Consider the following 24,898-nt stretch of genomic DNA (forward strand, 5'->3'; position numbering starts at 1 on the left):
ATTTTCCACTAATATTTAGAGAGAAAGGGGCTGGCGAGGTTCCACGAGCTATTTCTAGTGGGAAGTTTTCCTGCCAGAGCATTGGGCTGGGAGCTCAGTCCTGCCTGTCTGGTAACAGGCTCGGCTGAAAATGTCACCTTAGCCACAGCTGGGGACATTGGGGAAACACGCGTCCCTTGGGGAGCTGCTCGGGCACCGAGTGCCGCGCTGGGTGCCGCCACCAACCACAGCTGGAGCAGAACAGCTGGGTGACCTGGAGCGGGCCCATGACGTTTGGGCCCCACACCGGATGTAAAAGTGTGACTTCTGCATTTCAGAGCTTTCTCTGCAGTTTGTTTTTATCAGCTCTGGAAAACACCCCTCGCTGCCCCATTTTGTTTTCTGAGATCATACCCATCGTCTAGTTTTTAAAAGCAGAAGGGAAGTAATTATCCCACCTTCCTGCAGGATCCACCCCAGCGCCATGCGGCAGGGACGGGCGCAGACACGTGGGCATCTGTCACAGCAGCTGGGGACCAGCGGCCACCTGGGCTGGGCCAGCGCCAGCAGCGGCACCGCGGCTCGGGGAGGCAGGAGCACGCTGGCTCTTCCCGCTTGCTGAGCCTCTCTCCCCACAAAGCGCAGAAGGTAAACAGGATGTTTGTAACACCCGACCATCGCTAAAAATAATAAATCCACGGCTGTGGATTATCCAAAAGGAGAGCAGAGGTACCCAAATCACACAGCTGCTGGGGCAGCAACGGCCGGTTTCCTTTTCCTTGGTGCCTAATTATCTCACTGTAGATTAATTGTGCTCTGTGTTGTGTTTGTATCAAACTGCACCACAGCTCTGCCTGAAGGCACAGCAATAACCCATTTTCCAGACCTGAGTGCTCTCCCGCAGCAAGAGGTGCCGGCTGCTGAGGCGGAAAACACGATTTCCAATACAATTCTCACTAAGTGCAAAGCGCCCCCCGCTCAGACATGAGCTTTACACTGAGGAGTAACTGTGTAGCTTTAGGGAAATTTTAACAAAACCCTTTTCTTGCAGCCTTTCCTCAAAAGTATTTCCTATTTTAATTACAAAACCCCAATGTATTTCCCCACAACCCGAGTGCACATCCCTGTCTAAAAAGCCTAAAAAGCCGAGGACCGAGAGCTGTGACAGACCAAACCCTGCACCGAGATGCACGTTTATTAAAACAAACGGCAGGCTGTACAGAGGCAGCGTGAAGCTGTTCAGCGTACACAGCCCCGCGTCTCCTCCACCGCAGGAACAGCCGCGTACACTCAGGCTGAGGGAGGATAAGTTTCCAAGTCAGGGTCAGCGCGAGAGGATCTTGCAGATAAATCAGAGACAGAGAAAGAACAAGGGGCTTAATAAGTACGTTGAGAAGGAAGAAGTTTTCAATTAGAAGAAGGTTAAATGAAGCGGCAAGCACTGCGGTCAGACAGCTGATGTTCTTGGTAGGGGTAAATCCCTCAAAGACGGATCTAGACTAAGCTGGGCATGACCTCGATGTCGCTTCACGAGGGAGTTCAACGGGGAGCCAGCACTCGAGCAAAGCGTCGATCACTAACGGACTGCTGTGGGTATGTACTAGGTCACTACATTTACACAACTTTCAGGGCTCCATCAGCTTCCCCTCCCTTATTAACCATCCGAACGCGGGGTTCACAGTCCCTTTTTTCAAACTAGAGTTGGGAGGAGCCCCTAAAGGGCTGGAGGATTCGAGGGGTCGGGGTTACACACAAGCAGCATCGCAGCCGCATCACATCTCCGGGCTCCACGGCTCCTATTTCTTTCTGCCTCCTCTTTCTTTGAGTGCCAGGTGGATCAGAGAGCCGCTCGTCATGTTGTAATAAGCCAGGGAGTTTGAATCCTTGATGAAGATGCCCTGAGAGGAGGAGAGAAAAATAAACAATACAAAATCAAACAGTCACGGCAGAATATTAATGCTTTCTTCCCACAAACCCCCCTTAGACAAAGCCCTCCTGGCCCTGCTCTTGGAACAGTGTGATGACAACACCGTGGGCTTTGAAAAACCTCAGAGAGAACCCAGTGCCTCAGCAGACCAGCACTGGGTATGCTGGGAATGACGCAAGGGTACAGAGACAACACACACTATAAACCTCTACAAATATATAAAGACAGACACCACAACAAGTGAAGTAATTTAGCTCCAGTCCCCCTGCCCCCTCTTTTATTTCCTTAAAAGAAAAACCAAATCAGTGAAGCCTTTCTCGCTAAGGGTTAACACAGTCTCTGCCCACAGATGAACCCCGAGGAGGTGAGTGCACAAAGTTCACTGCTTAGGCAGCAGGTTGTGCCTCTGCATGACTGGAACCAAGTTATGAAAAAGGAAGGGTGCCTTTCTGCAGCTCCCGTCTCCAGAGGAAGAGAGAGCGCTCCCTTCCCCTTCGTGCTTTGCAGACAATCTTGTCACAACTGCCAGGGCTTCAAGGTTCGCTCACCCACCTTCCAGAGCACAGGCGACAGAACGGTGGGAGCAGACTGCTGCATTTACATGTTAAAGCAAGCCAAGAGAACAACAGGCTGGGTTTGGAGAGGCCTGTTCTTCGAGGCCTCATCTGCCACAGCAACAACGTGAAGATCCACAGATGTCACCCACTGAAGGCCTGGCCTGCTCTAACTGTGCTGGTCTGTCACCAAGTGTGCTGTACAGACAGGACAAACACCACTCCCCACTCCGCTCTCCCCAATATCTCAGTGGGTGCCTTGCAGGTTTTTCTTGTAAAAAGTCAGTTTTTATGCAAGAAAGCACTGAAACAGTGTTTGTAGGGCTTATACCCACCTCGTACTGCAGCTTCTGTTTCCCAGCCGGCATCCCCGTGGCCTCGTGGATCTTCACCTTTATAACAGATACCTGGGAAGAGGCAAAGAGCTTGCTCAGGCTTTTTTCCCCCAGGCATGAGCCTGCAGCAGGGGGAACACCCCAAGTTTTATAGCTGCTGCCATGCAGGTCAACTGCTGTTCCGAAAGCACAGCAATGCCACAAGAAAACAAGGGGTAAAGGCCGGGTTAATGAGCTACGTGCCTGGTCGGAGAGCGGCAGCGTGAACACCAGCACTTGGCCGTTCAGCTTCCATTCCGTCTTGTCCTGCATGTTGGGAACCTGGACTTTGACCGTGACTGGACCCTGGAGGAAACAAAGATAACGTCTCTTACAGGCAAGGAGGCTCAGGACTCTGATAAAAGAGCAGCAGAGAAATTATTTATAGAAATGCAGCGCCAGCAGACAAATTATTTATTTCCAAAACTAGCCACGTATCTTGACTTCTCAGTAAATACATGGAAATGTATTTGCCTCAACAGTGAGAAAGTTACTTCACTGTTACCAAAATAAAACATTTAGTTGGGTTTCTCACACTAGTCCCTCCTTTGTGTGCCATTCACTAAGTACCACATGCATTCACAATATCAGAGAGAGAACGTATGAAGCATTAAACATGAGACAGCTTCTCTGTGCAACGTCCAGGAAAACCGGATAGTCTTTCTTAAAGGACTTAAACCTCAACCCATGACGGGAAGGAATTCAGTCTAACATTTAGTTCGTGTTGTTACAGAATACACCACGCTGCCACGCTATCATGCTGACATTGATATACTAAATCTCCTCACATCTCCAGCTTAGCGGTCCTCTGCTTAAAAGCTTATTATCAGCTTTAGTTCTTTACGTTAATATAAACCTGCATCTCACTGCCCTTAATTACAGAAGAGTACTATCTTACTGACTTCTGTCTGCAGTGCTGTGCTGCTTTTCCAGTAAAATACCAAGCAGTTCTGTTTGCCCAGGAAGGAGCCAGCCCAGAAAGTCACTCCCTTGAAGGGCTTTTGCACATCATCTTCGTCCGTGCAGTGAACTGGCTTTACATCCCATTTGGGAAGAGCAGGCTCGACAGCCCAGCAGGGACAGACTTTTCAGCAGCGCTTGTTGCGATAGGACAAGGGGTGACGGTTTTAAACTAAAGGAGGGAGGTTCAGGCTGGACATGAGGAAGAAATTGTTTGGGCTGAGGGTGGTGAGAGCCTGGCCCAGGTTGGCCAGAGAGGTGGTGGATGAACCATCCCTGGAGACATCCCAGGCCAGGCTGGACGGGGCTCTGAGCAACCTGAGCTGGTGCAGATGTCCCTGCTCATGGCAGGGGGGCACTGGGGAGCTGGGAAGGTCCTTCAACCCAAACCATCTGTGATTCTATGACAGGACACGTCTCACCAAGCCGCCAGCCCGCAGCCGTACCTTGTTCCTGCGCAGAAACTCCTCCTCTGGGATCAGGCTGTCTTCGCTCTTCAGTTTCTTTGAGACCGGCTCATCCTCCATGGGCGGTGGTGGGTGAACGGGAGGCATTGGCGCTGGGGAAGGAACCGGAGCCACGGGAGGGGCAGGAACAAATGCTGAAAAGGGACAGGGGGGGACACAAAACAAGCTGCAGTCATCCACTGGGTAAGGCAGCAGACACTCCCTCACACAAAAACTCCTTTAGCAGGGCAGTAAAGGCTGAAAATAGATGCCATGCTACACAGAGGAAGTTAACACAACCAGCAGTAACATGCAAACTTCAAATGTTAGGAGATCTTTTATATTGGGAACCAGTCCAGGAAAAGACAACAAGCGGCAGAAGAGCTTCCTGCAGATCTTGCAAAAAGGAAAGCACTCTCGGTTTGGCATGTAGCAGGGCCAGCATCTTGATTAAAAGCAACAAAAAATTAAGAATTGTTCTTTACATTGTGTTTTGCAACTTAAAAGCACTTAATGCTATGAAGGGGCCAGGCAACAGCTTTTCCTCCTGCAGCAGCAACTTCTGTCACAAGCTGTAAGAGCTGGCAGTTCCCCTTCACCCTGGTTCCTTTTGGAAAGCGCGTGAGATCTTCATCTTCCCCTGGGCAGGCGCCCGGGGACACAGACACGAAAGAGCTGAGCCACAGTTCTCTGTATTTCATGCTGCAGAAGGAGGCTTGAGCCCAGAAGTTGTGTGGAATACCCCAAAATTCTCAATGATAGGACTGAGGGTCTGCAATCCCAATTATACGCCATTATCAGAGGCACAAACGGGAAAAAGAATCAAAGCTCGAGCCCACGTTCGACAGCAATTAGCTGACAATGCGCCAGAGAAAGCTGAAGTTACCAACCTGTGGGTACTATCATGGGAGGTGGGCGGGGGCTCATGATGGGAGGAGCGGAGGGCGGCATGGGGACCACGTTGATGCGCGGGGTGTGGATTATTGGTGGCATGGGGGTGGCAATGACGGATCCAGGAGGCAAACGGACCACGGGCGTCATCGGGGGCCGAGGCATGACTGGAACTGCAGAAACCACAGCAGCGCGAACGGGAGGGGGCATCTGGAGAGAGAGGGTAACTGTTCTTAGCGGGTACGTGCAGGAACGCTCGGTGCTGTGCACAATCCTGATTAAAACAACCCAGACAACAGAGGATTTCTGCTGGCCAGGACTTGCTGCAGACCTCAGTGAGCAGCTCGAGCTGCCTGTACACAGGGACAGAAGCTTCATTAACACAACAAATGGTTCTTCCTTCCCTCACCACTCAAAACATGAGCATGTAGCCATCTGAAAGAAGCTAGTTCAGAGTCACGCAGCAGAACCCTTGGGCAGGAACACCAGGCAAGTGAGTCACCTGCAAACGTTTCTTACCTGCGGGTACTTCTGTTCTGCATTATATGCTTTTTTACACCTAAAAAAAGGCCTCACCCCTCCCTTTGTTGGCCATCCACCCTTCCTCCACTATCTTACTGCCCAGGTTCCTCCTCTGCCCAGCTGATCACATCTGTTCCGTACCTCTGAAGACAAAAAGCTCCACCTAAGTCTTGTTTTCCATTTCTAACAGCAAGTTCAAGGGGGTTCCTCTGCTGGTTTAAGGGTCATTTGGAAACATGAACTTCACTCAAAATCTGCTTCCAAGCCAGTGCCCCGCTGTTGTAACCCTTGACCTTCATCAGGACTCCCTTCTAATTAGCTCCAGCCACAGCCATTTGCGTTTGGAAGCCCAAACACTTACAGTGGGTGGACGAGGGACGGATGTGATGGGCGGAGCGCTGGCCGGGGGATTCGATGCTGATGAAGGAGGGGGCGGCTGGGGGATTTCATTGGGTTTGCTGGGACCGATCTTCTCCTTGCTGTCATCTTCTGGCACCAGGCCCTTGGCCTTATGGATGGCTTCGATTTGTTCTTGGAGAGTAATATTGGCCTGAGCAGCCTGTTGTGTGCGGGCCATGCTGCCCGAGTGGCCATCCCAGGTCACCTGAGAGGATAAAATAAATCAGAATACCTCCAGCCTGTCCAAATTGCAAATAAATCAAGAGAGCAGCTTCACAGCAAGAACGAAGTTCACAAGCCTCGTGTCTCTCTGAGTATTAACACTACAGGAACCTGTTAAAAACCACAGTTTTCACTCTACCTTTTCCTCTGGTTTCTGGATTTCTTCTTCACCAATCTTTTTACCAATGGCAGTCTCTTCTACACCGAAGATATCAGTACGGCGTTCTGCCAGCTGCTTCAGACTGCTTTCAATATCCAAACCTGCAGGCAAAAAGAGAAATCGTAGAATCTCAAGTGATAAAATCAAAGGCAAACATCATCAAGCCTTTTTTCATGACCTTTAGACTGTTTGGTACCTAATGGCTGACCACTGCTCTTTTTAGAAAGAGACTGGAACTGATGGCTGGCCAGCAGCAGTCAATGCTCTTTGCCTTTAAATTTACAGAAAGGCTTCAATGTACGAACGACAAATGCATCCACATAATCAGTACACTAAGGACATCACGCAGAAAACCATATTTAAGATGTTCTTCCTCGGTGGGAGCTGGGGGAGCGAGGGGACACCTGAAGAGTTCACAGAACTCATGTAGGAACTCGGGTTTTCCAAGGTGTGTTGGGTGCTCGAGCTGACCTGGGGCATAGACCTCGTCATCGCTCTGCTTTTCACGGATGGATCGATCACGCTGCTCCAGCCACCGAGGATCCAGGAGGCCGATTCGCATGTGTTCTTGCATTTTACTGGCAGGAATTTTCTCTCCAGTGATGGGGGAAACAAGATACTCATCCGGAGCTGGGGCGGGTGGTAATGGTTTTGAGGCTAGAAAAACAAAACCATGCTGTTAAAAAACACACCAGAGGATGCAGCCTAGAAACAAATGATTCTGAGATTATTCAGGGAGAAATAAAAGCTTCTCTTCACCAGCCTGATTTACCTTTGGGATCGTAATCTTTCCGCACAATGACTTGATCTGGTGTGGGAGGGAGAGGTGGTGGCATTGGGGTTTCTGGAGGAGGAGGAACCTTCTGACCTTCATCTTCATCATCTGACCCCTTATTTAGGAAAAAAAAAAATCATAATCAAGTTCCTGTAGTCAAATATCAACAAATAATATTTGAGAAAGGTCTAAAATTCCTATGCGGGGCTGGAAGAAGTGATGATGCAGCTCCAAGGCAACAGAGTTATTTTGCCTCTGGACACCTACGCTCCAGTGGTTCCTCTGGATAATATGAATTCAGAAATTCAGCAGAGGCAGAAGAGGAAGCAAGTGCTCCTCAGCTTCCACATCGCCACAGCACAGTGAGCAGGGGCTTATGGTCAACCACGCTCGTGTTCCTTGTTACCAGAAAACCAGCTTAGAGGAAGAGTCTAAAATGAGTCATCTTTCAGTGCTCCAGACCCTGTGCAGAAAAAAGCCCAAAAGGCTTGATCACGAAAATATAAACCCCACACCATTAGGTGACAGAACTACTAGATTTCTCTCTTGGAAATTGTATCGTCAGGAAAACATTATAAATACCATATACCAGCAGGAACAAGGTGTCTTGGAATTCCATCAGAAGGAAATCTAATTTCTTCAAGAAACTGAGGAACTTCTGACAGCGAAAGTGAAGGGCACCGTAAACCACACACCCTGCACTGGACAAAGGTAACGCTGATTCTGTTGGCGAGTTACCTCATCCATATCCTGTACTTGTGTGTCTTGATCTGGCTGGGCTGGGGGCTCCTCTGTTTTCTCTTGTTTCTCATCTTCTTCATCTGACTCCACCTCCATCTCTACTTCCTCACTTTCCCCAAACTTCTCATAACGCTCCTGGATCAGGATTCGAGCTCCCAGCTCTTCTGGAGTGGTGGGAGGAGGGAAATTCCCTACAAGGCAAAACCCAAAGATTCTGTTTCTCTATCCTGTATCATTCCTCAATGCATCAGTTTCTTGAACGAAAAGCAGTTTCTTTACAAAGCAGTAGCACCAAAAGGTCCTGGAAGCCAAGGTGTTTAGGGAGGAATGGATGGAGTCTACACAGACCAACACCAGCAAGACACATGAAGGTGAAGGTACTTATAGGTGAAAGCATCACTGGAAAGTGGGACAAGTTCTGCTGTCCTGGCAGAAAAGCAGACACTAGTGCAGTCCTGGACTTTGTGCTGACTTCAGAGAAACACCCAGCCCTGCACACTGTCACTAGGCGGCTTTCCCTTTTCTCTTTGACAGATACACAGCTGTAAAACCCCACGGCTGTCCAAAAAGGGCGTTTCCCTACTGAAAGGGAGCAGCATGTCAGAGAGGTCACAGCACTGAATTCCAGTACCTTGCTCACTGGGCTGGAAGTCCACTGTTTCCACGACCACAAAGTCATGCCAGTCAATCTGGGCATAAGCAACACGCTCCTTTTCCTTCTCCTCCTCTTCCTTCTTCCTCTCTCGCTCCTGGAACTTTGCCCATTCCACTCTGTAATACACCTGCACGAGCAGAGGCAAAGCAAACACCAGATGTCAGACGAGAAACACATCACTGTCATCTCTACAGCATCCACAAGTTTACACTACCAACCCTTTCAGGGCACTCACATAAGTGCTACTTTAGAAGCCTGGCACGACAAATATTTCTATTTCATTTAGAAACTATAGATTTGCCCATTGAGTAAAGCACTGCACCAGCTTTGTAAAGTGGTTTTCTGCAGCTGGAAGTGCAGATTTATTGAGCCAAGACCCAGCCACACAAGTACAACATGACTCAGGTACCACTGCAGATTCACGGCCAGCAAACAATTCACAGACACTTCATCACAACCCCGTAACATCATCTTTCCAAAGCAAAACCAGCCTCTGTGACAGAGACAGATGGCCAAGTCATAAAGAACAGCTTGGAAGGACTTTAAGTGGCTGAGGTGTCATGGTAAAGTTGTCTGAGGGAAACATTCTGCTTTGTAAAGCATTTGGAAATGGTGCTGTGCAGTATCTATGCCTCTGTGGTGCCACAAGTAACACTAATTAAATTAGTAGTTTAAAGACACACCTGGGTACCCTGTATCCAGGTGACTACACAGGACACATTCATTTTATTCTCTGTATGTTTTTGTTGGTTGCCAATAAGTCAGAAACGCGCAAAGAGAAAAAATTCAACACATCTGAAATGCTTCAGCAGTTCTGCAAATTTTTCCTGCAATACCTGATCTAGGACTTCCTTGGGATTTTCAGCCTCTTTCTTGAGTTTGAGCAGTAAGCCTTTCGGTGGGATCAAGATCTGAAACATATTTTGCATGACAGTTGGTGACAATTCTTTCTGCCATAGCTTCCTTACAGTAACTATTCTCTTTCCACACTGATAAAAGCACCCGCAGGCCCCTGGGGCTATGTTCCATTTATTCTGTTGCAACCCCCTCACTACTGATTGCTCATACTTAAAAATAGTCACTCCTGGCCTTCCAACTACTGTCCATATTTAAAAACCCACAACTATTACTTATGTTACAGTAGTGTTTGGTACATTTAAGGAGCAGCTCACTGTGTTCAGTGCTGCACGCTGCCAATAATACACAAGACATCCACTCAAAGAGCAAGATTTAAAGGATGGACTCCTAGACCTGCACATATTTCAAGTCTGTTTTGCAGGGCTTAAAAAACCAATATTGCTGCTGGAAGAATCAAAGTGCCAGGAGTACCTTTGTGTACTGCTCAACCAGCTTCGTGAAGTAGTTGAAGAGGCTGTGCTGGGGGCGAAGGAAGTCGAACTGATAGTTGCGCTGCTCCTTCTGCATCAGCTGAGTCAAGAACTGGCGCCCGTTGCGAGCCACGAACTGCGCCGTGAGCTTCACCACATCCAGGTCGAAGGCTGAGATGGAGGGAGGATCCGCAATGAACTCGAACTCTGGAGGCGGCTCCTTCGGAACGACCGTCTCCTGGATCACCTGGGCCTGCACCTGCAGAGCGGAACGGAGACGGCTCAGTGACTGAAGGAATAAATTGTTATCAAACACTCCAGAGAGCCCGTTTTTGCTTCAGCTGTTGTGGAAAAGCAACATCGATCCAGATATCCTGGCAGCTGCAAGGATGAGAAGAATTAGCATCACAGAATATAACTGGATATCTGTATTTAGGCCAACTGGAAAATAAATGTTTCCTCAACAGCTAACAGAATTGGAAATATCAGGACTTGCTGTGATCCTCCAGGACAGTCAATAACACACAAAGCGACTGCCGGCCATACAAAGTGTCAGAGACTCTGACTAAGCCAGTGCCCCTTCTCCATCCAGCAGGTATAAAGGCACAGGTAAAAAAAATTAGCAATGTTTCGTACTTCATAATTTAAAGTTGATCCTTCTGGCAGAAAAAAAATGATTTCTAGAAACTAGTGCATGCAACGAGCCCAAACTGAACTCCAAGGGATTCGAAGGTACTTGCCCATGGAAGAAGTCCTGAGCTCATACGGCTTGAGCGATCGCTAGTGTACGTAGCAGATAAATCAATATACAACTAAACATAAATATAAAAGACCGAGTATAATTAGATACCGTTGAGTTTCACACATAACTTCAAGTTATCAGCAACTGGAGGATGCACACTGGCACCAAAACAAAGTCCCAGACACTGTCCAAGCCTCTTGGTGCTGTCTTTTTCACAAATGTATAAATAACTCAATTTGCCTGGTCATTGAGACCTTCTGCTTAACACCAGGCTGTGACACAACCAGTAGCAGCCGAGTTCTCGACCGAAGCGACAGCAACACTGACCTTCTGCGGGAGCTGCTGCTGAGCGCTCTGCTGCTGCTGCATGACCTTGGGAATGGCAGCCGAGGGCTCCTGGGCTTTCCCCTCCTTGAACTCGCTGACTTTGTGCCGGTAGTACGCATGGTAAGGGTCGTTGGGATTCAAGAAATTGAACTTGGGGTTATTTATTTCATTCTGACGAATTCGAGCTTCAAATTCTGGACCATTTCTGGGGAGGAAAAAGAGAAATTGTTTAGATGAATGACCATCAACTCAAGTGTAAATGCCTATTTCTTTCATAATACGACATGCTGATGTATCGGCCCCTCAGAAGACAATTTTCTCTCCCACGTGGAAGGAATTTCCCTCTATGAAACTCATGCCCAGCACAGCAGCCAGTTGTACACACACAAGTTAAAGGCATTTGCCCTAATTTAGTCTGTAATGCTTTGCAGTGAATATTTAAGACAGTTAAGACCTCATAAGTGTTCCACAATCTCATAGATCATTTACTGGATTAGACAATTTATTAGATGAAATTTACAAGTTACTTATCAGACCAATTTTATTTGCTCTATTAACAAGCTTTTAAGACTGGTTTCATTCATATAAAGGAAAAATGCAGGTAATGGTCAGTGTGTCCAGACACTGATCACATAGGAGTGCTGCATTTAGGAGAGCCCCAAGTTTTAGTGGGGTAACGTCCCTTCCTCCCACCCAAAGCGCAAGGCACTGATTTCGGGGTAGTTTCAGAAAATTAATGCTGCCGTACCACGTTTCTCTTCACCTTCTCTGGAGGCCTCTAGGTCTTGTTTAGACGCTAAGCCTGCTCCAAACAAGGAGGCCTCTACAATACCAAAGGATAAACAGCCCCTTCCTTATGCTCAGAGGAAGCCAATGCTCCTTGGCAGCACTTCAGAGAGTAGTTACACAATAAGTGTCTCTGGCTAGACCAGCGTTTTGGAATTGTCTGTCACCCCCAGCTTCAGCGAGGTGAAAGCACACAGCGCTCAGCCTGTCTCGGGGTTGCAAAGGTGAAGAATTTGCAGAGCCACCTGAGGAGGTATTTACCTTCTGTGCTATTTGTACGCTGCATGACAACCAAGATCCAGCCCCCTGAGAGCTCACGTAGCGATAGAACGGCCAGAAATACTTAAGCATTAACAAAACCCACAGCGGAAGATGGCCCAGCTACCACCAACAGCTTGCACTTGCAGAGTGATGACATTAGGCAAATACAAGAAGTGTGAGTAAAATTTATTCAACTTTTAGACTCTTGCCCTGAATTCGACATCAATACTCATGCTAATCAATTGGCTACAGTCAACAGGGGAAAAATATTGCTATGTGGCTCACCTGTCCTCAGGGAGCATACAAGTTTCTCCTCCTGGCTGTCACAGGAGAGAAATGATCAAGGTTTGGATGAACATCACAGTATCACAGTATGTTTGGGATTGGAAGGGACCTCAAAAGATCATCTAGTCCAATCCCCCTGCTGGAGCAGGAACGCCCAGGTGAGGTCGCACAGGAACATGTCCAGGCGGGTTTTGAATGTCTGCACAGAAGGAGACTCCACAACCTCCCTGGGCAGCCTGTTCAGTGCTCTGACACCCTCACTGGGAAGAAGTTTTTTCTCAAATTTAAGCGGAACCTCTTGTGTTCCAGCTTGATCCCATCACCCCTTGTCCTATCATTGTTTGCCACCGAGAAGAGCCTGGCTCCATCCTCATGGCACTCACCCTTTATATATTTATAAACATTAATGAGGTCCCCCCTTATTCTCCTCTTTTCCAAACTAAGGAGACCCAGCTCCCTCAGCCTTTCTTCATAAGGGAGGTGCTCCACTCCCTTCATCATCTTCGTTGCCCTATGCTGGACATGCACAGAGCTGCACACAAACAAGGGCAGGATGTCACCTCAGGGCTCGACAGGCACATGAGCATCCTTGTTCTGGGAAGTTCAACACCTACACAATGACGGCTCCTTGTGGCTCCTGTAACGAGGCTCCCGTTCTACCCGGAATGTTGTTTCCCCTTCAGATCACTCAGAACAGGAACTGTCACCTGGTTATTGCAGCACATGCTATAGATTTTGCCAAGAACTTTATTTAATCAGTTTTTCTAGCAAAGCGTGGCTTAAACCTCTTAAGTAGAATATCCTTCCCCACAGCCTCGCGGGTTTAGACTCAATCCTTAGAATTCTCCACGTCATGTCACAGGAGCGTGACCTGCTGCAGCTCCCGGAGCTGCGCAGAAGAGAATCGTGGAGATCCCAGGACACACGAGGTGACACCAGTGTCACTTACCTGGCTACGAAGCTGGCAGTCTTGTCGACAATATTCCTAACCTCCGGGGGAGGGTAAATAATCCCTACCACAGGCTTGGCTGGTGCCGCCGCTTCCTCTTTCGGCTCCTCTTCTGGCTGTAATAAAAATGAATATTTATAAATCCATATTTTTCTTACAGTTCTCTGTACTGCTGCCTCACAACTGCAGCAACTATTCGAAAGGTGATGAGGTGGTGGAATGGGGAGGCATCTTTCACTGTGGTGTCTGCAGTCAAACAGCCTAAATCAAAGCTGAGAACAGAAGCAATTTCAAATAATATCGAGTAACGTGCTACATATCAGCATGAGGAGGTGAGAGCAAGGCCTGGTAGGTGACAAACCCAAACTAGGTTTATTTTCAGTTGGATGAGCTGGAAAATTCATCTCCCTTCTCTCTCAACTTCCTCACCTACACTTGGAACAACAATCCTAACACACCATAACAGATTGTTCTGTGACCCCATGTTTAACGAAGGCTGTGTAAGAATTAATTATTCCAAATGGCGGGCAGCACTGCCAGTCCTTCTCCTCACCCCCAAAACCATCTGATTTGCCTGAATCACCCACAAACAGTCCCACAAACTCCCCAGATTCTCTGGGTGGGAGACGACGTTTGTCACCTTTTCAAGGGCACCCGCCACAGGGCTGCTCCCTGGGAACCAAAACAAACCCTCCTGGGGTTTTTACTAACTCAGCCTTGACCCTGAGCGGGTTTATAAATGCCAAGACCAGAGGCAGCTCAGGGGAAAGCCTAAAAAACACATCTGGGAGTAACTCAGCACTGCTAAACAGGCTGGAAGTTACGAATGTTCCTAGAGGTCAGTGGGACTAGAAGAAACTAGAATCTGAATGATTAAATAACACATTGTTTTTAATCTTGTCGTGGTTGCATCAAAATTTGTTTTGTAGAGAAAAGCTGTGCAGGGCGCTTTTCCCATTGACACTACAGGAGAATCTGAACTAAAATCGCAGAACCCTCCCTGGGGGTGGCTTTATCCTCCAGTCAGATCAGAAGCTGCTCTTTGCAGGACACTGAAGACGTCCCTCCTCTTTCCTCACCGAGAAACTTTCACAGGAAAAATTGTTATAAAATAAAAGATGTGTATGGAAAATGTCTATAATCTTAACCCAGAATTTTCACTCAGAAAAGGGCTCTCAGGGACTGATGCTGCCATGTGGAACCACGGGAACAGCTGGAGAAGGAGCTGCACCACATTTTGGGGTGAATCCGGCTGGGATGGGAGAACTGGGGTATGGTCAGTAGGTCAGAGAGGTTCTCCTGCCCCTCTGCTCTGCCCTGGGGAGACCACACCTGGAATATTGTGTCCAGCTGTGGCCCCTCAGATCCAGCAGGACAGGGAACTGCTGGAGAGAGTCCAGCGCAGCCACCAAGATGCTGAAGGGAGTGGAGCATCTCCCGTGTGAGGAAAGGCTGAGGGAGCTGGGGCTCTGGAGCTGGACAAGAGGAGACTGAGGGGGGACTCATTCCTGGGGATCAATATGGAAAGGGGGAGTGTCAGGAGGATGGAGCCAGGCTCTTCTGGTGACAACCAGTGACAGGACAAGGGGCAATGGGTGCAAACTGGAACACAGGAGGTTCCATTTAAACATCATGAGAAGAAACTTGTTTGCGGTGTGGGTGGCAGAGCCTGGCCCAGGCTGCCCAGGGAGGTTGTGGAGTCTCCTTCTGTGCAGACATTCCAACCCGCCTGGACACCTTCCTGTGTAACCTCATCTGGGTGTTCCTGCTCCATGGGGGGATTGCACCGGATGAGCTTTCCAGGGCCCTTCAACCCCTCACATTCTGGGATTCTGTGAATCAGGGAGGTCCCGCTGAGCCCAGGCCCGGTCTGCTCCCTCACACCCCGGGCCGTGTGTTGGATCCCTTCCCAGGCTCCCGCGGGCGGGGCTGTCCCCACAGCTCCCGGCAGTCCCGCACACCCAGCGCGGTGCGGCTGCCGGGAGAGGCCGCAGCCCCGTCCCCAAACACCCGCCCCAACCAGCGCCAAGCGGCAGAAGAGAACCGCAGCCCCCCACCCGTGCCGAGGGGCCAGCGTGGGAAGGCAAACCCCACACCGACCCCACACCAACCCCGCGGGCCCGACTCCCCCGCGCCCAGGCCCGGACCGCCCCGCTCCCCTCAGCGCGGTCCACCCGCCCACGCGGTCCGCACCGGTTTGCTCTCGGCGGGGGGCGCTGGCTGCGCCGGGGGCATGGCCTGCACGGGTCCGGCCGGCATGGTGCTCCCGCTGAGGGGCCGGGCCGGGCGGGAACAGAGACACCAGAGAAGCCGCAGACACGGACGACGCCGCGGACGAAATGGCGGCGGGAAGTGACGGAGAGGCCACGAGCAGGCGCACGCGCAGACTGCGGGCTACGGGCCACCAGCGGGGGGGATCAGCGCGCATGCGCCGGAAAATACCACAAGGGAGGGGGTTTCCCTACAGGAGGAGGCGGCAGCAGGAGGAGCGAACCATTGCGGCGCGGGGGGACGTGGCCTGGAGGCGTGGCCTCTGGGGGGCGTGAACTCTGGGGGGCGTGACCTAAGCGGTTGCCATAGCAACCGGCGGCGGCGCGCGGGAGGGGGAAGCGCTGCCCCCGCGTCCCCTCACAGGCCCCGGCCTGTGTCGGTCCCTCCGCCGCAGCCCCGCTGTCACGGGTGTCGCCTGTCCGGCCACCCCAGCGCCATGGCGCAGCTCCTGGGCCATCCCGGCTGCATGGAGAGCCTGCGGGCCGACCTGCGGGACCTGCAGGCGGCCATCGGCGACGTCTGGGCCCGGGCCGGGCCGGTGCGCTTCCCCTCCTGGAAGTTCCCGGACCGCGTGTCGTGCGAGCTGGACGTGCCGGCGCTGCTGGAGCGGTACAGCCACCGGCACGGGGACCCCCAGTTCAGCCAGCACGCACATGTCGCGCTGCTGGAGCTGCTCATCGACAGGTGAGAGGGCGCGGCCGGCCACCCCGCTGCAGGGACCGGCAGAGCGACTGCTTGTCCCTGAGGGAAGGGCACGGTTCGGTGTCCAGCCTGTCCAGTGTGGCCAGACGTTCTGGATGCTTCTTTCCCACGTGTTTCCATGATGAGTGATGGAAACAATTACCTTGAAAGGCTGAGGGAGCTGGGGCTCTGGAGCGGGACAAGAGGAGACTGGGGGGGACTCATTCCTGGGGATCAATATGGAAAGGGGGAGTGTCAGGAGGATGGAGCCAGGCTCTTCTGGGTGACAACCAGTGACAGGACAAGGGGCAATGGGTGCAAACTGGAACACAGGAGGTTCCACTGAAATATGAGAAGAAACTTGTTTGGGGTGAGGGTGGCAGAGCCTGGCCCAGGCTGCCCAGGGGGTTGTGGAGTCTCCTTCTGTGCAGACATTCCAACCCGCCTGGACACCTTCCTGTGTAACCTCATCTGGGTGTTCCTGCTCCATGGGGGGATTGCACTGGATGAGCTTTCCAGGGCCCTTCAACCCCTCACATTCTGGGATCCTGTGAAATAAATAAGCCTGGGCAGGATGTCTCAGCAAAGCATGTTTTAATGACGATTTTGCAAGATCAAGTGTTCTACCTAAAGGCAGGCACACCTGAAAGGGCAAAAAGCCCCTGCTTATATCCGCCCCAAATCTCAGCCACAAATTCCTTTTTCTGTTCTCCATTGGTTGGATACTTCAGGGTTTACAGACTACCTGACTCCTGCCTCAGTTTATGTATTTCATTCATCTAATCCAAACAATACCCTTCCCCTTTTCGATCTATTTAAAAGATGGGTTCCTGGCTCTTTGGCTACCCTTCCCATAGGTTAACTTGTAAATACAGATATCAGTTTGCATTCCGGGATTATTTTGAAGAGACTTTGTTTTACATTAAGGATTCATAGTCTGATGTCTCTCGGTTCTCCCCCCCTGCTGGGGTCAGGCTCCTTAGTTTTGTAAAAACAACATTCCTTCATTAAACGTTCCTTACAATGAGCAGTGTGCCGGCACCTCAACACCTCGGCCTTGTGCTCCACAGCTTTACACTGAGTTTGAAACGCGACTGGTCTCCCTGCACAGCGCTCGGAGCTGCCAGCACAAGCACTGGCTACAGTGGAGCAGAACGGGTCGCTGCTGCGCCCGGGAGCCGAGGGCACCCGGGCAGACCGGGACAGGCTCCTTAAATTCCCCCCAAGCCTTGGAAACACTCAGACAGGGCTGCACCTGCTGATCTGGGGCGTGAAAGCGCCTTTCGCAATCTGGCTGAAATAAATACAACTCGGTTTCAAAAGACGAGCCGTTCCCTCAGGGCAATTGGCCCTGACAATTGGGGTTTGATACTGGCAGTGTGAGTGCCCCGGATCCTTCCAGTGCCCCAGATCTCTTGGGAGAGCTTCACTGCAGCCTCTCTGAAGTGCTGCAGGAGGGTTTTCATCCCATCAAATGTTGCTCTGAGAAGCAATTCAGGGCTGGGAAGGGTCACAGGGGCACTAACACCTGCCCTCCTTTGCCAAACTCAACATGAGGAGGGAACAACCTCCCTGCCTTGTGCTGGCCCTTCAGGCTCCCCTGGGGCGCTTTCCTCATTACAAATACTCCGTTGCACTAACCTGTGTTTTGTTTCTGTCAAACAAGGCTCCTGCTGCTGCTTCAGAGCTTCACGGGCTACGCAGAAAACCTACTAAGCGATCGAGCCGAGCCCCCCACACAGGCAGTGGGACCCGGCATGTCGGCGGGGCTGACGGCGAGGAGGTACTGGTGCAGCATGCTGAAACTGGGGGCCTTCTGCCAGCAGCTCCTGGCCGAGGTGGGACATTTTGGGCCCCCACACCCCCCAAGCTGAGTGTATGGGTCATGGAAATGGCCCTTGTCTCACCCCTCATGATTTGGATCTGCCTCCGGGACGCCCCGTGGCACATGTGGTGGCCACACCAGATGTGCTCCCAGCTCACGACGCTCTGAGCACTGACGTGTGTCAGACAGGACACATCTGTCCCACATTGTCCCCTCCCGGCCTGAGTCCCTTCCCTCTGACCTCCCCTGTGTGCCACTGGATCCACCGTCCTCCGGGATCTCGGGATGGGGGAGCTTGGCTGCCTGTATTGCCTGGGAAAACATTCTCCTGCCAACGTGCTGCAGCTCTGCCAGCCCCGTTTGTGGGGCTGAGCTGCCTCAAATCAGTAAAATAGTTTGTGGTAAAAACACTATACCACTACCCTGCATTTTCCCCCCTTTTGTGGCAAAGTCTCACAGTAATCCATCTGGCATAACCAGGAGACAGCGCAAGAGGTGGGAAAGACGGGATGGTCACAAAGGGAGCTGGGGAGCGGGTTTCCCTGCCGAGGCTCCATGTCGTGAAACCACAGCTCTGCTAGAGCAGCGGTGGCTTGTAAAAGTTTGATTACTCCGTACTCTGCAGCGGGGTGTGGGGTGCAGGTTCATTGTGCTCATTAGCCGTGTGCTGTGGCCGTAATGACACAGAGTGAGCAGGAGCTGAGCGCTGGGCTCCTCTCCTCCCAGCACTGGGAAGGTCTCTGCTCCCAGGAGAAGGGCTCACTGCCCTTGTCACCCCTTCCCTATGCTGACATCCTGTGCCCACGCTTCACACCTCTGTCGTTTGACTCTTACGGAACATTTACAGCAGATGCTGTTTGATGCTGGCTCTGTCTGTTCTGTGCTCTCTTGCCCAGAAGAAAGCTGGCAAGGAGGAGCTCCCCACGCTGCAACCCACTCCCCAGGCTGGGAATGCTGAGAAGCACTCAAAACGCAGCTTGCCCGACGTTTTGGAGATAAGGACTTCCCCAGAAGTTCCCCAGTCCACCTCTCCGTGCCCGTCATCTAGTGTCAGTGGGTCAGACAGTGTCACCCCGGGCAGCTCTGTGCCCAAGGCTGCCAGCAGTGAGGCCAAGAGCAGCCGCAGTGTCCCCACACAGACGGCCGGCTCAGCCCCGGGAGCCTGCGACACCTGCGCCAGCGCCCAGGCCAGCCTCCGCCAGGTCGGCAAAGCCATCACCAGTGTCTGCCAGAGCCAGAACATTCCCTCGGCGCTCAGCAGGTTCCAGGAGATGGTGGAGGACCCCACAGGTCCTTCTCGGACCCTCTCTGCAACGGACCTGAGCTACTGGGCTGCAGAGCAGAGCAAGGACCTTGCCCGGATCGGCAAACACCTCCAGACGCTGCTGCAGCAGGTCAACCCTCTGAAGTCTGAGCTGCAAGAGTCTCGGAAACAGAAGGACGAGCTGCAGAAAAAGGTTGAGGACTTTTCCCGACTGCTTCAGGCAGAGAAGGAGACCCAAGCGCAGCAGAGGAGGAAGGCTGAGCAGAGCCTGAAAGTGAAGAACAAAGAGCATTTAGAGGCTGTAGCCAGGCTGGAGCGGGACAAGGATGACCTGCGGAGAGGTACAGTGCTGGTCCCTCCATCTCCCCAGGAACACCAAGTCTGTGGTCAAATCTTGGTTCCACCACCATGAGCAGGGCTTGTGCCCCTGGTTTGGGTGGGTGCTGGGGCTGCTCCCCGTGCTGAGAGCTGGTTGTGCACATCCCCTCCCTGCACAGCACAGCATGGTGCAGTCACTGAATGAGAAATGCTTTGGTGCAGCCATTTGCTGCCTCCATGTTTTAGTTTCTTTGAGGAGCTGTTGAATAGTTAGTAGTGGTTTTGTGCTGGTTTAGGAGCTGCTCTGCTGGAAGAGCGACTTTCGGCGCTGAAGGAGGAGCTGGCTGCGAAGCAGGCTGTAGTGCAGGAGCTGGGTAAGGACCCGAGGCTCACCCGGCTGGTGCATCTCCCAAACCCTCCTCTGGTCTCATTAGTTTTTTAATACACTGACGGAACATACAGCTCCCACAGAATCGGTCAGGTGTGGTGCTGGTGCCCAAACATCTCCCAGCACCAGGCAGGGCTCGTGCTGCTGGCGATTCAGGGGGTCACAGCCCTCCTCGCAGAGCTGCTTCCCCCTGGCCAGGGCCTCTGCAGGGTACAGGACGCCCTCCGGACACCTCAGCTGGGAGCTGCTCCCCTAATCCTGCCCAGCTGGGCCCAAATCATAGAACCGCAAAATCATTCTGGTTGGAAAAGCCCCTCAAGATCATCAAGTCCAACCATAACCCACCCCTGGCACTGCCCCATGTCCTGAGAACCTCATGTCCTTCTGTCCAGCCCTCCAGGGATGGTGACTCCAGCACTGCCCTGGGCAGCCTGTTCCAATGCCCCACAGCCCTTTGGGGAAGAAATTGTTCCCACATCCAACCTCAACCTCCCCTGGTGCAACTTGAGGCCGTTTCCTCTGCTCCTGGCGCTTGTTCCTGGGGAGCAGAGCCCGACCCCCCCTGGCTCCAAGCTCCTTTCAGGCAGTTCAGAGATCAGAAGGTCTCCCCTCAGCTCCTGTTCTCCAGCTGAACCCCCAGGTCCCTCAGCCGCTCCATCACACTTGTGCTCCAGCCCCTCACCAGCTCCGTTCCCTTCTCTCAACTCGCTCCAGCACCTCAAGGCCTTTCTTGGTGTGAGGGGCCCAGAACTGCCCCCAGGATTGGCGGTTTGGCCTCCCCAGGTCCCAGCACAGGGACGGTCACTGCCCTGGGCCTGCTGGCCACACCAGTGCTGGTTCCAGCTGAGATGCTGGTGGCCCAGGACACAGAGCTGCTGTGTTTCCCTAGAGGTGACCAAGATGACCTTGCTGGAGGAGATGAGGACCATGATGGTGGCCAAGAGCCGGGTGCTGGAGCTGGAGGAGAAGGTGCAGCTGCTCACCGAGCAGCAAGAGAGCCTGTGCCAGGAGCTGAGCAGCAGCAGCACCCAGTTGGAGAAGGAGAAGGCCAAGGTGGAGAGCGTTCTGCGGCATCAGGAGGTACGGCCACCCCGCCGCGCGTGGGGGAGCGGGCTGAGCTCCCTGGTGCTGCTTTCCCACGTCAGGGTGGTGAGAGGGGGTTTGGTGGCCCCATGCAATCCTGCCTGCCCCATGCAGTCCCTGCAGAGCAAGCAGCAGGTCCTGCTGCAGCAGTTGGACAGCCTGGACCAGGAGCGTGAGGAGCTGCAGGCCCGGCTGGGGGAGGCCGAGGAGGACGAGGCCCGGCTGGGGAAGCAGCTGGAGCAGAGCCGGGAGCAGCTGCGGACGCAGCAGGTCAGTGTCACAGCCACCACAGGAGCCACCACTGCCCCAACCCACACCACAGCCCAGGATAGGGGCTCTGGGGCTCGGTGTGGCATTCAGCTGGAGAACAGGAGCTGAGGGGAGACCTTCTGATCTCTGACCTGCCTGAAAGGAGCTTGGAGCCAGGGGGGGTCGGGCTCTTGAGGAAACGGCCTCAAGTTGCGCCAGGGGAGGTTGAGGTTGGATCTGGGAACAATTTCTTCCCCAAGGGGCTGTGGGGCATTGGAACAGGCTGCCCAGGGCAGTGCTGGAGTCACCATCCCTGGAGGGCTGGACAGATGGAGATGAGGTTCTCAGGACATGGGGCAGTGCTAAGGGTGCGGGAGCAGTTGGACTCGATGGTCTTGAGGGCTTTTTCCAACCAGAATGATTCTGTGATTGTTGGTGCTGTTGCTTCCAGCTCACCCAGGGACCATTCAAGCTGAGACCCCGCAGTTCATCACACCGCTGTGGGACACCCTTATTGCATAAGAGCAGCTTTCCATGGGGGTCCCGGTGCTCATGGGGGGCTCCCCCAGGCCATCCCCAGGGCTGGGAGCGCTCTGCAAACCTCCCCACCTCCCTGCTGTGCCCACAGGAGCTGCTGGACGTGCTGCAACAGGAGAAGCTGAGCCTGGAGCAGAACTTCTCAGAGCTGCAGGCAAAGGTGTCCAGGCTGGAAGAGCAGGCGCAGGAGCTGCAGGAGCGGGAGCAGCTCCTGGTGTTCTTCCCCGAGCTCCATGTCCCCAGCGAGACGCAATTTGAGAGTAAGGGGTTGGGCAGCAGCACCTGCCTTCACCGCAGCGGGCTTGAGCCTTCAGGCTCTCCTGGGACTCGTGGGGGATCCAGCTTTAGTTGTATGATGCCGTTTGTCCTACTAAGGGCCAGGAGGGGCCAGGCCCTGGGCTGTGCTGTGCCACCACCATCTTTCCACCCCTCCCTGTGCAGGTGCTGCTCCTGCTCGTCCCACCGCAAGGACAGGAATTGAAGCAGGACCCAGGCCAAACTGTGTTTGCCCTTGTGGTTGCGGTTTTGGGTCCCAGTTGCCCCTCTCAGGTTGGGGTGGACTCATTCCCAGGGACAGCACCCCCCGGCCAGACATGAGGAAGAAATTGTTGCCCTGAGGGTGGTGAGAGCCTGGCCCAGGTTGGCCAGAGAGGTGGTGGATGAACCATCCCTGGAGACATCCCAGGCCAGGCTGGACGGGGCTCTGAGCAACCTGAGCTGGTGAAGATGTCCCTGCTCATGGCAGGGGGGGCACTGGGGGAGCTTTAATGGTCCCTTGAACCCAAACCATCTGTGATTCTCTGCTTGGGGCAGCGGTGGGCTGAGCTCTGGCTGCACCACAGGACGCTGTATATTTTGTCCACAGGCAGCGGGAGCGTGACTGAGGACATGGAGAAGCAGCTGGAAGCCAACAGCATCCGCATCGGTGTGCTGGAGCAGGAGAACACGCGGCTCCGCTCCGCGCTGGCCAAGGTGCAGGTGGCAGCTGCGCAGGGTGTGCTGAAGGTGAGGCTGCACCCCGGCCGGGTGAGTGGGTGTCACCACGGAGAGGGTGCAGGTGCCAGTGGGGTGCTGCGTACCCCTAACCCAGCCCATGGGGACCATTTTGTGTTTGCATGTCCTTGCAGAGAAGGCTCCAGGGAGCACAAGCCATGGGGCTCCTGGCACAACATCCCCTGCGACACCACAGCTGTGTCCTCAGCCTGTGTGGTGGGGACTGTGACCCTTTGCTGTCCCAGGGCCTGATCCTGCCCTCAGGAGCTCACCTCAGCCCCAAGGCTTCCCCCACCTCATGCCCGCCAACTCAGCCCCATTCAGTTTGGACCAGCTCTGTGTTTTTGGGGTGTGCCCACCCCATTTGGGCCAGAGCCCGGGCTGCTGTGCCACTGGGAGGTCAGTCTGGTTTGACTGGTGTTGGTGGGGAAAGCTGCCCAGCCAAGGTGTCCAGGGCTGGTTCCTGGCTCCTTTATCTCATGCTGCCGTGTCACTGTCACCAGCTCAGCGGGGATGGCTGCCCAGGGCAGAGGCCGAGGGGAGCAAGTGGAGCCGAGCACAGGGGGAAGTTTCAGCCCCTCTTCTCTCCCCCAGCTCATCCCACAGACCCAGCTGTGTTCCCAGCTCGGCAGCCAGCGCTGTGGGGAGGACGCAGGGTGAGTAAGAACCCCAAGGAAGCCGCTGGGGACCTTCCTCCCTCCTCTTCCTCCCATCCAACCGCTCTCCCCACCCGCAGGCCGCCCAGCAGCCGAGGCAGCGAGGACAGCGCGGGGCTGCGGGGCCGCGCGGGTGAGCGCCGGCAGCGAGCGCCCAGCAGCCAGCGGTCACAGCCGCGCTCAGCCGGGCCCTGCCGCTCGCTGCCGGCCGCAGGGCTGCTGCTTAGCCCCCCCGAGCACGGCGGCAGAGGCACGGCCGCCCCCCGGCCCTCCCGGCGCAAATGAACTCTGGTGAGACGCTGAAGTGAACCATTCAGCGAGCAGCCGCCTGCCCTGCGCCGCGGGAGCTCGTTACCGCTTTGTGCATCACACAAAGATTTTATAGAACCTTTTCTACCTCTTGCAAAGCAGCTTTCCCTCCCTGCTCATGGACTGCGTGTATTGCAGTTCTGTATCAGCGCTAAGATGGGGGAATTGTTTCAGCATTCTAGCTTGAAATAGTATGGGAGAATACTTCAGTTACTACTGTTATCTATTATTTACTAGTTCTTAAATTATCTTTTTATATTTGTTTTATTTCCAAGTATTTTCTCCTGACTGCTGTGCTTTGAAGAATATGGTCTTCAAACATGGGGTGAACAGCTGAAATGTTTCAGGTGGGTGAGGTTCTCAGCCACAGGGGTTAGTGCCAGTGTTGGGTTAACAGTTGGACTTGATGATCTTAAAGGTCTTTTCCAGCCAAAACAATTCTATGGTTCTATGATTCTGTGGCCACAAAGGTATTTTTGCTTGGGAAACCCACGCTTTGCCCATCCCACCGAGCCCACTGGTGGTGGCTGTGGGGAGCTGGTCCCACGGTGGCGTTGCCATGTGCTGTGGCTTCGCCTTGTTTTCTGCATGACCGCGGCACCCACTGTGTCTGTGCAGGTTCCCCTTGTTCGTCTCCATCAGGCAACGCTGTGGGTTGTGGTAAAACCACAGGTGATGGTGCAGAGAACAGGCTGGCGTGTCCCTATCTCCCCTCCCTTGGCACCGCGGCCCCAAAGCAGCCCCGGCTGCAGAACCCGGCTGGGGTGACCCCACACAAGCAGGAGGGGAGAAAGTGCTCCCACGGCACATGGAGCTGCCCCTGTCCCATCAGCCGAGCGGGCCCAGGGCTGGTCCTGGGCGCTGGAGCTCGGTCACCTGTGCCTAAGCCACTGCTGGTGTCCCCGGCACAGCTCTGACAGTGTGGCCAGCCGGACACCGCCTGGGCGCAGCACAGGTTCACTCACGCCAGCGACTGTTCCCCAGAGGTGACTGGGACATGGTCACCCTGTGAGGAAGGGCTGGGGACGAGGAGTCTGAGCC

General features: G+C 53.3%; 2 protein-coding genes across 10 annotated transcripts; one reads left to right on the forward strand and one right to left on the reverse strand.

Annotated features, from left to right (window-relative positions):
• Nucleotides 1–1,139: 1,139 nt before the first annotated feature.
• Nucleotides 1,140–15,687, reverse strand: SF3A1 (splicing factor 3a subunit 1). Its single transcript, XM_065033954.1, has 16 exons — nucleotides 15,477–15,687; nucleotides 13,284–13,399; nucleotides 11,003–11,207; nucleotides 9,935–10,192; nucleotides 9,442–9,516; nucleotides 8,582–8,732; nucleotides 7,948–8,141; nucleotides 7,207–7,324; nucleotides 6,906–7,091; nucleotides 6,414–6,535; nucleotides 6,015–6,257; nucleotides 5,131–5,341; nucleotides 4,241–4,395; nucleotides 3,039–3,140; nucleotides 2,796–2,867; nucleotides 1,140–1,877 (listed from the first exon to the last, which is right to left on the reverse strand). The coding sequence occupies exons 1-16, from the start codon at nucleotides 15,540–15,542 to the stop codon at nucleotides 1,776–1,778; spliced, it is 2,376 nt and encodes a 791-aa protein (XP_064890026.1). The 5' UTR covers nucleotides 15,543–15,687; the 3' UTR covers nucleotides 1,140–1,775.
• Nucleotides 15,688–15,819: 132 nt separating this feature from the next.
• On the forward strand, nucleotides 15,820–24,311 carry CCDC157 (coiled-coil domain containing 157). 9 transcript variants are annotated; one of them, XM_021288204.2, is made up of 10 exons: nucleotides 15,820–16,238; nucleotides 17,902–18,073; nucleotides 18,957–19,665; nucleotides 19,939–20,016; nucleotides 20,920–21,110; nucleotides 21,228–21,383; nucleotides 21,991–22,159; nucleotides 22,765–22,904; nucleotides 23,396–23,548; nucleotides 23,629–24,311. In XM_021288204.2, exons 1-10 carry the CDS (start codon nucleotides 15,991–15,993, stop codon nucleotides 23,683–23,685), a joined length of 2,073 nt encoding a protein of 690 aa, XP_021143879.2. In that variant the 5' UTR covers nucleotides 15,820–15,990; the 3' UTR covers nucleotides 23,686–24,311. The 9 variants fall into 9 exon arrangements, 7 of the variants coding, with proteins under 7 accessions (XP_021143879.2, XP_005502976.2, XP_064890037.1 ...); XM_005502919.3 differs by having other exon boundaries at nucleotides 23,487–23,548; XM_065033965.1 differs by having other exon boundaries at nucleotides 18,960–19,665; nucleotides 23,487–23,548.
• Nucleotides 24,312–24,898: the final 587 nt, after the last annotated feature.

This window comes from Columba livia, chromosome 17 (genome assembly GCF_036013475.1).
Source record: "Columba livia isolate bColLiv1 breed racing homer chromosome 17, bColLiv1.pat.W.v2, whole genome shotgun sequence".
NCBI classification, from domain to species: Eukaryota; Metazoa; Chordata; class Aves; order Columbiformes; family Columbidae; genus Columba; species Columba livia.